Consider the following 12,839-nt stretch of genomic DNA (forward strand, 5'->3'; position numbering starts at 1 on the left):
AGAATATAGATTTAAAACCAGATTTTTACATATAATTTTTATAAAACCAAAACTTTCTACTTATTTTCAGAAATACCTCAATATTTTTTTAAGTTTACTTTCCTTAGGGATGAATTTTAAACTGAATAATTTAGAGTTTCCTTTCACAAGTTTCTCCCAACAGTTTGCTAGGATTTTGGTTCCTTCCTCCTAACAAAACTGGGTGGAACTGAATCACATTTCTAGTTTGCTTGCTTACACACAGCTTGATGTCAGTTTCATTTACTGGAAGATATATTTCCAATGCCATCTATATTGCAAAGTATAGCAGTTCTTTTTGTTGAATAACACCAACATGATGATGTGCACTGGATACTTAGTACTTCACATGTACAATGACCTGAATGCATCTCCTTCAACCTGTCTCCTTCCTTTGATTTGATGGCTGGACACTCTCATGGTGCTTACACTCGCATCTAACTATATGAACAGTCAATGTGGAACTTTATCGTCTAGTGATCTGACCCTGTGATTCACCACAGTTGAAGAGGACCACAGATCTTTTCCTCATATCTTGTCTGATTTCTGTGGATTAATGGAAATTCAGCAGAATTCAACATTTGGATATTTGGCAGTTCTTTAACAGTTCAACAAACCTTCTTATTCACTTCACGTTTTCTTTAAGTTAAAAATAAAAAAGTTATTGCTTTTTTGTCATTAACGTGGTCAACATTGTCTGATATTGACTCAATAATGCTGACTTACATTATGCTTCCTTCTTCTTCATGTTGTATTTTTAGTGGAACAGAGGCTGGTGTGATAACATCTTCTCCACTTTCATTGGTAGCAATGATAAACAAAAGCTGCTGGTTGAAGACCTTCTCCAGCAAAGTGCCGACAGTCCGCCCCTCATGGTTTTCAGGGAGGTACGTACACACCTGTGTCTGTGCATATGGCTGGCCAGGGTGGGGGTGTTTCTCCTTGAGTTAGAATAGAAATGGAGAAAAGCAGTCAGTGGATGTGAAGTTCCACCAGATGTTTGCTAATTGCTAATGGCTAGTCTGAAGAATCTGCGTGGAGGAGTTACCCTGTTGTGATAGTTTACAAGGTTTATGTATTTTATTTTAAAGAGGGGTCAGCCAGGTATCCCTCCCTACAGCTGGGATTTGTAGTTTCTTCACCCTGGTATGTTTTTATAATTGATCATACAAACACCATACACTTTAAAGGTGTATCATGCAAAGAATTATTATTTTTTCTTTACAGACACAAAAAAATAAAATCATCCACACAATAATTTTTATCAGTCTTGAATTTTCATAATGTCCATGCAGATATAAACTTAAGTCTTCTCTTCACCCACAAAAACAGTGGCTTTGTTCCGTCCACAAAGTTCATAGGTGGGCAATGGCTGACGGAAACTAGCCCCACAGCTTGAAAGGTTATGTGAAGAAAGTCTCACAAAGCTATTTGTCCTTCGGAAGAATGCCGTAGCATTGATATATGCCTCAAGGGCACAAACAGTGGTTCAGAGGAGCATCAGGTGTCAAACCGGGCAAGATGAAGGGCTTGGGTAGTGCCTGCTGCCAGTGACACCTTAGGAATAAAGGTGTCACTGGGCCACAGTATAACAGCTATAAGGATTCCACAGGCAGCAGGGCTCACTATTGAGAGAACCTGTAATTCCCCCACAAGCTTTGCAGAAACCATCCCCAAAAGGAACGTCATCTTCTGTGAGATCCATTTGAGGTCCGCAGATGCCAAGGGCCCAAATAGGAGAGACCAAAGAACCTCAAGCACCAGAGAAAGGTCCCACACCGGTGCCACAAGGAGGTTTGTGTTGGCACAAATGCCAAACACCTCTTAAAAACAGTACACCATCCTTGCCTCTGCCAGTGGGCAGAGGCAACTATTCAGCCCAACATGCCAACAGAAAAAAGCAGCCACATACTTTTTCAAGGTAGACAGAGACTGTTCCTGATCCAGTAATGCCTGCAGAAAGGTCAGTATGTCAGAGACTGAACACTGCACCAGTTCCTGTGAGGGAGTCAGACTGCTTTTCTCCATGTTCACCTGCAAGCCCAAGCATCCCACATGATGGAGCACTAACTGAGTGTCTCGAATCATCTGATCCTGTGTCACGGCACAAATGAGCCAGTTTTCCAGATACAGGAGGACCCTTAATCCTTGTGCCTACAGAGGAGAGAGGGCCGCTGCGACACATTGGGTTAACACCCTGGGAGACAGCGAAAGTTCGAATGGGAGGACCCTGAACTGGAAGTGTCTCCCTTGAAAAGCAAAACAAAAAAACTGTCAATGGGGCGGTACCCTCAGAACAGGGCAGACAACACCCACAAATCCAGGGTGTGGGCAGCTCAGCAGCCGAGCTGTACCAGGGTAAAATAACTGACCACCGGCCCTAGGACATGAACTACGGGGCTCCTGGCTCTTTGAAGGCCTGGGAGGATGCCAGCCAGACTGCACCGCTTGAAATGGGCTCATTGATCTGGCCCAAGCTTGGTCTCGAGCTGGGGCCAGGGCCAGATAAGGTCTTTGGACCTGATCTCTGACCTGGCACCAGACCCTGGGGCTTAATGAAAGAAGGAGATGGGTGCAAGGACCTCCAAGAAGGACCTGCAGCTGCCTAAGTGCTAACTGGTATGTGTAGCCCTCCCAGCTGCTGCCTTGTTTGAGAGCCCTGACCTGTATGGTCCAAGGCATCCAGTGCTAAAGAGCCAAAAAGTTTTTCCAGAACTACAGGCAAGACCCGAAGGGTTCTCCTACAAGGCTCAGTAAGTGGCGACTGCACCAACCAGACCTCTCAGCGAGCGTGAACCAGTGTGGAGAATACGCGAACAAATTCCCTTGCCATAAGCAATGTTCCCTCTAATGTTTCATGTGTCTGGGCGTACACACAAGCTTCCTGGGCACACTGAGGACCACTGTGAGCATCATCAGTGTACACGGCGTGGCCACACACAAGTATCATAAATCTGGGATCATAGAAAGTTGCATGGCTTATTAAAAAAATCCAATTACATCAGCAATTTTCATTCGTTTGCTTTTAATTTAAGTGATTTGCTCAATTAAAATAAAAAAAAGAAAAAAAACATTGCTGTTCATGAGATGCATGCTATAAGTAAGAGTTCTGCTTCAGCCAGGGTGAGAAATGAGACATTACACCTTTCAGACATAAATGTTTGTTCAGATTAAAACATTCACATTTTGCACAATGAAATGTTTTCTGTAGCTTGTGATGCAGTATAAATTCTTGTAAAATATTTAATTACAGTTTTTTTCACGTCTGCCCTTCTCACTTCTCCAGTGGTTGTACACTTAGCCCAGGTTGATGGTCAGTCTGCTTCTTGCTTTATGTTCTTGAATTCAGCATATTGACTGTTAATGGCCTCCATAATCTGTGGGTGGAGGAGAATGGCCTCATACTTCTTTGCCAGTGTACAAATGTCTGCTTAACCATAGTCAAAAATCTGAACTCAACATTTCAATATCAAATGCAGACCATTCCTTTCATTTGATTTGATTCCATTTGATCTTAGAAGAAGTGCATTTCTTTTTTTTTAACTTTGGCTTGGTGAGTGGATGTCCCACTAGACATGATAAGGTGATGGCTTTCACGTTTCTTAACTCTACCGCACTATTCTCACCTGCATGGCGCATATGACCAAGGCACGTAACCCACGTAGCGAAAGTGAACCGTATCGTATCATTGGCTGGATTCCTGTCACTCACTGAGTTCGATCGCAAAGTAGTACGGAAAATTTTTTTATCGGTCCATAGTCAAAACTGATGTTTGAGCTCAATGTCCACTTTACGTTGGACTTTATTTTATGCGCTACATAGATTTTCTTGTGCGCTGAGAATATGTGAGCAGTGCGCGATGGCGCAGGCGCGCAGCTTAGAGGGAACATTGGCCATAAGACCAAAGGCCTGCAGAGATGCATCAACCAGGCCTTAGGTGGAATGATCCAGTGGAACAGATTCCAAAGAGGAAGACATGGTCAGCATAAGATGGGAAAGAGAGTTCCCATTCCAGCCCATAGGCACCCCAGAGTCATAGGCCTTGCTGAGAAGGTCATTGGTAATACGGCACTGAGGCCGCGGTAATACGGCACTGAGGCCGCGGACAATGAACATTGGGCCGCAAAGCCTCTTCAGGCGGAATAATAAGACCGGCAATGCCCAGTTTCACAACTGGCATCTGCCCCAAGCCAACCCTGGGGGCTTCCTGTATGGTTGCCAGGGCCCTGCCATCCACTGTCAGACATGAAAGCATCAGTCATAGTATCCCCTGTATCCTCCTGGGAGGCAATGGAGTCAGGCCCAGAGGTCCCGGAACCCAGCTCCGGAAGGTCCTCACAGAAGTGGGTGCCAGTGGCCGCCACGGAAATAGCTTGGTTATTATTGACTGATGCTTCATCCTGCTCGGGAGGGAATGCCACGCCGCAATCACCATCAGCCTGCTCATGGTGATCACCTTCAATTGGGCCAGCTGATCCACAGAGGATGCTGTCTGCATTGCACTACACCCCTGGAGAATCCTGACACTTATGTTAGGATGCTCTACGTTGACTTCAGCTTAACATTTAATACCATTTTCACGGAGAAGCTGATAATGAAGCTCCAAGACCTGGGACTTTCATCATCAATGTATCTTTGGATCAGGGTCCTTCTCAAGTTGTGAGAATAGAGGACTGAACATCTTCCACCCTAGTTTGGAATACAGGCCCACCACATGGCTGTGTACTTTTTCAGGTTCTTTATGCACTGTTCATCCATAGCTGTGTAGCCATCCACTCCTATAAAATGGTTCTAAAGTTCACAGATGATACTACTGTAGTGGGTTTTGTAACGCTTGGGTTGTGTTTAAGAGTGAAGAGGAGACGGCAGACTCATCAGGACGGTTAAACACCCACAACCACACTGGTACTGGGAATTCCACAGTGTTGTCCTTTAATAAACTCTCTTCACCAACCTTACAAAGCCCGGTTGAACAGCTGCTATGTTATCAAACATGAAAAGGAGCAGGGTTCTCACAACCAGTAGCGTCACTAAGAGTTAGGAAGCTAACATGTCTCGCTGCTGTAGCATGTCCTTCCCTCGTTCTCTACAGAGAAACTGAGTCGCATACTTGTGACATCATCAGCAATACTACAGTATCTTAAAGAGACACTACACAATTACAGCTGTTACATATTCCCCCCTGGTCAAAAAATGGCTGCCCTCAGCCAAACATAGCAAGGGTACAGTTGAGACTTAACAAGCCGCCATACATGGACAAGCTGTTAAAAGAAGACAGGGAATATACATGACATATATAACAGTTTCCAACAAATGGAATGTCTGTTTGGACAAATACGGCAAAATGAAAATAAACTTAAGGCATTCAGGACAACTGCAAAATGAATTCCCGTTTTGTACTTTTTGTTTTGTTTTTGCACATGCTAGAACAATTAGCACAATATGTGAGAACCATTTAAACATGACCCATATAAAACTTAAGTAACAGTCACATAACACCAGTGAACACAGAGAACCATAGAATGCTAACAAGGTCACTTCAGGTCAAACCTGGAGGTATGAAAAGGGTTGGTCCACGTATTGACCGATCAGTCAGTGGTGACCCTTGGAATACGCCTTGGTCTAAAGTTATAAGGAACACTGGCAGCACACCCATTATTAGCAGGGGGTGAACCGGTAACATCTGTCCCTAAAGCAGTGTCAGCATAGTCAAAGTCAGTTTCAGCTGGGACGTCGCTAGAGAGAACAACAGTGTCGACAACGTCACAGGCAGGCTCTGGGTCCCAAACAGCAGAAGCTTGTTGCTTCGCGCGTTTGTCAGAGGAAGCTGTTGCCCAGGTGTAGAATGGTTGAAGATTTGCAACATGAAAGACTCCAGCCTTCTCTCCAGTGTCAGCTCTGGTCAGACCATAGTTCACATCAGACATCCTTTTGTAGATACGGTAGGGACCCGTGTAGAGAGGTGCCAGCTTTGCTGAAAAGTTAGATGCTGCATCTGACTTTGGATGAGATTTTGCTCTGACCAAATCTCCAACTTTAAAAGAGACTGGGCGCCGTCTTAGATCATAGTAATGCTTTCGTCTTGAATGACTTTCTGCGAGAGCGGTATGAGCATGGTCGTGAGCATCTTGAATTGAGGCCCTCAGGTGATCTGAGTAAGAAGTTCCCGGATCGTCCATTCCTTCCCACGACGGCTGAGTGATGAGGTCCAAGGGAGTGTCCAACTCTCGTCCATATAGCATCATTGATGGGCTCAAGCCCGTACTCTCGTGGGGCGCAGTACGCAGAGCGAAACAGATCTGGGGAAGATATTTGTCCCAGGAAGTGTGCTTATCCTCAATATAAGCTCGAATGGCTGTTTTCAAAGTGCGGTTCACCCGTTCAGTTGCGTTAGTTTGAGGATGGTAGGCAGTTGTCAGTCTGTGTTCAGTTCCAAGTGTTGACACAACATGCTCAAACAGGTCACTGATGAAAGGTGTTCCCCTGTCTGAAATAAGGTATGATGGAGAACCATGTCTGGCAAATACGTCGGTGATGAACTTATTTGCGGCAACTTGAGCTGTTGCTTCCCTGACAGCACTCACTTCAATCCATTTGGAGAAATAGTCAATGAAAACAAGAATATATGAATTTCCCCTTTGTGTGCGTGGTAGTGGGCCAATGTAGTCCACACCAGTGTACTCCCATGGTCTCTGTGGTTGGATTGGGACCATCAGACCTGCTGGTTTTCTTTGGGATGGCTTATTGATTTGGCATGAACAACATGACACCACATATTTCTTTACATCAGAGTTCATGTTTGGCCAGAAGAATCTGAGACTCAAACGTGCCAGAGTTTTTGCAGTGCCCAGATGTCCAGCCGTAGGATGATCGTGGTAATACTTGAGCAGATGACCACGGAGTGAAGAAGGAGCAAAAAGTTTAATCTGCTTGAGTGGGTGAAGATCACACCTTGTTTTCGGATCAATGAAATATAAGAGTCCATCTTGTACAATGTACTTTTGCAGATCTAAATTAGTCCCCTCACCCTCTTGGTCATTTTCGAGTTGACGGAGCAAGGTGCCTGTGACTGGGTCCTCCAGCTGCAACTGACGAACATGAGGACGACCAGACACAATCACAGAAGGCAGAGCACGAAGATCCATGCTTCCAATCATGGCATAGGGAGGAAGAATATCTATCGGTGCAATCACCTCTGGAAGTGGGTTACGTGAAAGAGCATCAGGCACCTTATTACGTTCTCCGGGTTTGTGGATGATGCTGAAGTCGAAGTCTTGAAGGCGTAGGGACCACCTGGCAAGCCTACCGGAGGGATTGGGTCGAGACATCAACCACTTGAGGCTGCTGTGGTCGGTGTAAATAGTTACATGCAGACCTTCGACATAGGGACGGAAATGTTCCAATGCCCATATAACAGCCAGACATTCTTTTTCTGGAGTCGAGTAGGGCTTTTCTGACTTATGCAGCGCGCGGCTAGCAAAAGCCACAGCTACATCCTTGCCATCCTCACCCTTCTGCATCAATGCTGCTCCCAGTCCAGCATCACAAGCATCAGTGTGGATGAAGAACGGACGCGTAAAATCTGGGAACTGTAGGACTGGTGCCGAAGTTATGGAATGTTTTAGAAAGTCCACAGCTGTTTGGCACCCGTCACTCCAGCTGAACGGCACATCTTTCTTGGTGAGTGCGAAGAGGGGTTCTGCATGATTGGCATAGTTTTGCACAAAGCGGCGGTAGTAACCTGTTAAGCCAAGGAACTGTCGCACCTGTTTTGTCGTGGTTGGCACTTTAAACTCAGTTACCGCTCTCACCTTGTCAGGGTCGGGATGAATGCCCAATGGTGTAACACGGTAGCCGAGGAAGGTGAGTTCAGTAAGGCAGAATTGGCATTTACTCAGTTTCAATGAGAGGCCAGCAGATTTGAGCCTGCAAAGGACCTCCTCTAGGTCAAGGAGATGCTGCTCGAAAGTTGGTGATGCGACAACGATATCATCCAGATACACTGCACACGACTTATAAATCAGGCCAGCCAGAACATTATTCATAAGTCGTTGAAAAGTTGCAGGGGCATTACATAAGCCGAACGGAAGGACTTTGAATTGAAACAGGCCACAATGTGTGATGAAAGCAGTTTTTGGTTTAGCCTCTTCAGCAATGGGGACCTGCCAGTACCCTCGGGCAAGGTCCAGAGTTGTCAGAAACTTCCCTCTTGATAAAAAGTCCATTGATTCATCCACTCGTGGGAGTGGGTAAGAGTCCTTCACAGTTAACTGATTCAAACCCCTGAAGTCAACACAGAACCGTGGCTCACGGGGGGGGTTGTTCACAATGACCACAGGAGCTGCCCATGGTCCTGATGCAGGTTCAATGATGTTGTTTGTCAACATATTTTGCACTTGTTCTTCAATTATTTGCTTTTTCGCTGGGGAGGTGCGGTAAGGTGGTAGGTTAACTGGCTTTGCGTCTTCAGTGACGATGACATGTTCTGCTAGAGAAGTGCGACCTAGGTGACCATCAAACAGATCACCATAGGTATCCAGTAACCTTAACAGTTCTTCTTTTTCCACAGAATTTAAGTTAGCATCTTCAACTTTTTCTTTAACGGAGAGCTTTGGAGTGTTCGGCAGAGTCATTGTTCCACATTCAAGATCAGCCTCCACAAAGTCATTTTCACAGGGTTCATCCAGAAATGGGGGATTGTCATCCATAATTACTGTTCTGGTTGGGACATGAATTGTTAGTGCAGTGCGAGTCATAAAGTCCATCCCCAGAACTAGGGGCGATGACAGGTTCTGTACTATAACAAATCGGTGGTAGATTGATTTGTCCATAAATCCAATGGTCAACCAAATCACTCCTAAGGGACTGCAGTCGGTGCCGTTGGCCAGTCTTATGGGTGGGGAATGCCACTGATTTTTTAATGAGACATTTTTTGTCTTTTCGGGTATCAAGTCTGCATTTATTGCTGAAAGCGACGCACCTGTGTCGAGTGTGGCCTTCAGAGCTGTTCCTTTAAAATTCACCTTAACTCTGAAAGGAGTGTTCCAAGATGATTGTGACGCTCCATCTTCAACGTGATTGAGCATAGGTGGCGAATTTGGGACTGATATAGGCAGTGAGGGCAGAGTTACTGACTGGGGGAAGGGTTGGCCCTGTGAAAAACTCTCCCCCCCCCTGAAGTTTCCCGGCTTCCTGCCTGCTGGTTTTGTTTCTCTCTCCACGTTGGCACTCTCTGGCTCTGCAGATTGATAATCTGTGGGCGGAGTTTGGGGGTGCCCTCTGGCAGGTCTTGCTGAATTTCGAGCTCCATGATACTCAGTGGAACAGTTCGGGCATGTGCGGGATGTAACACCAGGCATGGAGCATTTAAAACAGTATGGTTCTCCAGCATTTCTATTTTTCATCTGTACTCTTGATGGCTGTGGTAGGGTGTGCCGAGAACAGAATGTAGCTCATGGGCACGCAGCACCAAATCAATTACTGATTTGATAGGTGTTCCATACAGTGCCACTCTGTACTTCTCTACTGCATGTTTACAGATAAGGTCAATCTGCTCCTGCTCAGATGGAGGATTCTTCAGTCGTTTGAACTCACTGAGCATATGGGCTGCAAATGTTGGGAATGGTTCTTCAGGATGTTGGAAACAGTCCAAGATGTTTCTCATAATGCGCTCCTGGTTATCGGCAGGTAAAAACACATTTCTGAAAAGTTCACAAAATTCAGTCCAAGTAGACACATGAGAGCTGAGAACACTAAACCACTTCCTTGGTTCCTTTGCTAGAAAATGTGGTAGTTCTCTGAGAATCTGTGTGTCTGATAAATCCAAAGAGGTTTTGTAAGCATTCACAGACTGCAGCCATTCCTCTGGGTGAAGACAACCATCATCACTGAACACAGTGGGTTCTAATTTCGCTTGGTGCAAAGCAGCAGCGAGGACTCTGGTAGTATTAATTAACTCCAGCGAATCCGGATGGGTCTGAGATGGAGCCCTTGTGGACTGAGTGGGGACAGGTGTCGAGTTGTGCCGCTCTTTTTTCCTGGTATGCAGACTAGGCCCATAAGGTGTAGATGACGCCTGAGGAAAAGGTTGAGTAACTTGAGCAGTTGGGACTCCAGGGGTGGCTCTAGTTTGTTGGGTCCAACGCTCCAGGATATTTTTCTGGAGATCCAAAGATTCATATAGACATTGTTGAAGCATGTCCACCTCTGCTTTTAGACTTTGCACTTTATGTTCTAGGTCGGGGGTATTGTGTCTGGCCTCATTTTGTCTTGGGGGCAGTCTAAAGTCCAAATCATCACATAAATCACTCAAGTCAGGATGACTAGCCATAATGTACACTTATGTAAATCCCCTTCCGTATAACGCAGGTGATGTTGGAATAACTTCAGTTTCGGTCACACATTAATAATACTAAGAATGTTAGTTAGTAATTTTAGCAGTATCTTTTTCTTTTTTGGTTTCACTTGAAAAGCAGACGCAGAAAAGTTAAAACACATTTAGCCACATACATATATAGACTTAAGAGATTTAACTGGGTAGACTTTTTTTTTTTTTTTTTTTTTTTTTTTTCTTCGCTTTGTCCGTTTAAAAAAATATGTTGCTGAGTCCGAAGAATAACTTCCGTCTATTTCTTTCCAACACTCACTGCTTCAGTTCGTATCTTCTCAGATGGATTTGATGTCTAGCAGCTCTGATCCGGTACAGAGCTGAGTCCAGTCAGAAAGTTCCTAAGAGGTCATCCAGCAAAAGCAGAGTTCGCGGCGTGCGTTCAGCTGATGAGGGATTTCCGCTTCACTCCGCTGTGCACACATGCACATTCAGAAATTAGAAAACATAATCCGCCTCACGTCCCAGCAGCGCAGCTGATCTAAAGTTGTCACGAGAAGGATTCCAGCAGGGAACTGCAAACAACGTCGATTTTTCCCGCCCGTTGTCGTGAAAACGTTCTGTCGTCCGCGTCTGGGCTGGCCTGGTCCGCTCCCGCGAAGTATAGCAGATATCCCCTATACTGCAAACGTTTCAATCAACTGGTAGAAGATACTGCATGCCGAGGTCCAAGATAAAATGTTCGGGCGCCATTTGTAACGCTTGGGTTGTGTTTAAGAGTGAAGAGGAGACGGCAGACTCATCAGGACGGTTAAACACCCACAACCACACTGGTACTGGGAATTCCACAGTGTTGTCCTTTAATAAACTCTCTTCACCAACCTTACAAAGCCCGGTTGAACAGCTGCTATGTTATCAAACATGAAAAGGAGCAGGGTTCTCACAACCAGTAGCGTCACTAAGAGTTAGGAAGCTAACATGTCTCGCTGCTGTAGCATGTCCTTCCCTCGTTCTCTACAGAGAAACTGAGTCGCATACTTGTGACATCATCAGCAATACTACAGTATCTTAAAGAGACACTACACAATTACAGCTGTTACAGTTTGATAATAAAGAGTGATGACACCCTGTATAGAGAGGAGACACAGCACCTGTCACAGTGGTCTTCACTGAACAATCTGCTCAACACCAGCAAGACCAAGCAGGTCATAGTGGACTTCATGAGTTCCAGGAAGACAGTGCACACACCACAGGGAGAGGTGGTGGAGTGCGTGGACAATATACAATTCCTGACCTGGTTGCTGAACACCTCTGAACACCTGGTTGCTGATACTACTGCTGAACACCTGGTTGCTGATACTACTGCTTTTCTAATGAGGAAGACACAACACAGACTCTTCTTCCTCAAGAAACTGAAAAGGCATGGGGTTTGGAGTCTCTGCTCAGCTGCTCAAGAACTAATGTAGAGCCATTATCGACATCATTCTCTGCCTCAGTCTGACTGTGTTGTACGGCATCTGCACAGTCCAGGACAAAAAAGACATGGCCACTGTGATGAAAACTGCCCAGTGGATCATAGGAGTCAGTTACCAAACCTGGACTTAATATACAGTGAGCACAGAAAGAATTCAGACCCCTTTAAATTTTTCACTCTTTGTTTCATTGCTGCCATTTGCTAAAATAAAAAAGTTCATATTATTTCTCATGAATGTACACTCTGCATCCCATCTTGACAGTCAAAAACAAAAATGTAGAGATTGTTAGCAGATTTATCAAAAAAAAAACTGAAACATGACATGGTCATAAGTATTGGGCAACTGGCTGCTCTCCTTCTCAAGAACTTTGCAGAGGAACTTCCTCCAATTTGGTTTAAACTCTTTCAGATCTCAATAGACACTCATTTGAATCCAGATATTTGGAAGAAATCAATTGTCATTCCAGTTCCAAAGATTGCCTGTCCTCAGAGTGATAACGATTATCTCCCGGTAGCGCTCACTTCTATTGTAATTAAATAATTTGAGAAATTCATGTTGGAGCTACTACAAGAGGAAGTGCAGCCATTTCTGGATCCCTTTCAATTTGCTTACGCTAGGAGACGTAGTACCAGTGATGCTATTTTGACACTGATGCACCTAAAAGCATCTGGAGAAATCTGCAGCATATGCAAGACTTCTTTTTGTCAATTTTAGTTCAACTTTTAATTCCAGTCATGTCAACATTCTTCTCAGGAATCGTTACAGTTGAAGGTCAATCCTTTTTCAACTAAGTGGTATTATTCTTTTTTTTATTTTTTTTTTATCAAAAAGATCTCAGCATGTAAAATACAATTCAATTCTCTCTCATTCAAAGTTAAGTAGCACAGGCCCCCCAAGACTGTGTCAGTGTGAATGTGTTGGTTCTCAACCCAATCAGTACATAATAACATTTTCAGATGACACTGTTATTCTGAGTCTCTTAACAGACGCAACTTTATCTACAGCATAAAACCCCTCTG

At 44.7% G+C, this 12,839-nt stretch overlaps 1 protein-coding gene across 2 annotated transcripts in view; it reads right to left on the reverse strand.

The window, feature by feature from the left end:
* Window positions 1–12,839, reverse strand: part of dtx3la (deltex E3 ubiquitin ligase 3L a) — a 29,954-nt gene that overhangs the window by 904 nt on the left and 16,211 nt on the right. For both annotated transcript variants that reach the window (XM_055022757.1, XM_055022756.1), the window contains exon 4: window positions 745–959. In XM_055022757.1, the coding sequence (XP_054878732.1) occupies window positions 745–959 (215 nt within the window). The remainder of the gene's footprint in view (window positions 1–744; window positions 960–12,839) is intronic.

This window comes from Poeciliopsis prolifica, unplaced genomic scaffold (genome assembly GCF_027474105.1).
Source record: "Poeciliopsis prolifica strain line A6 unplaced genomic scaffold, Auburn_PproV2 SCAFFOLD090, whole genome shotgun sequence".
NCBI lineage: Eukaryota > Metazoa > Chordata > Actinopteri > Cyprinodontiformes > Poeciliidae > Poeciliopsis > Poeciliopsis prolifica.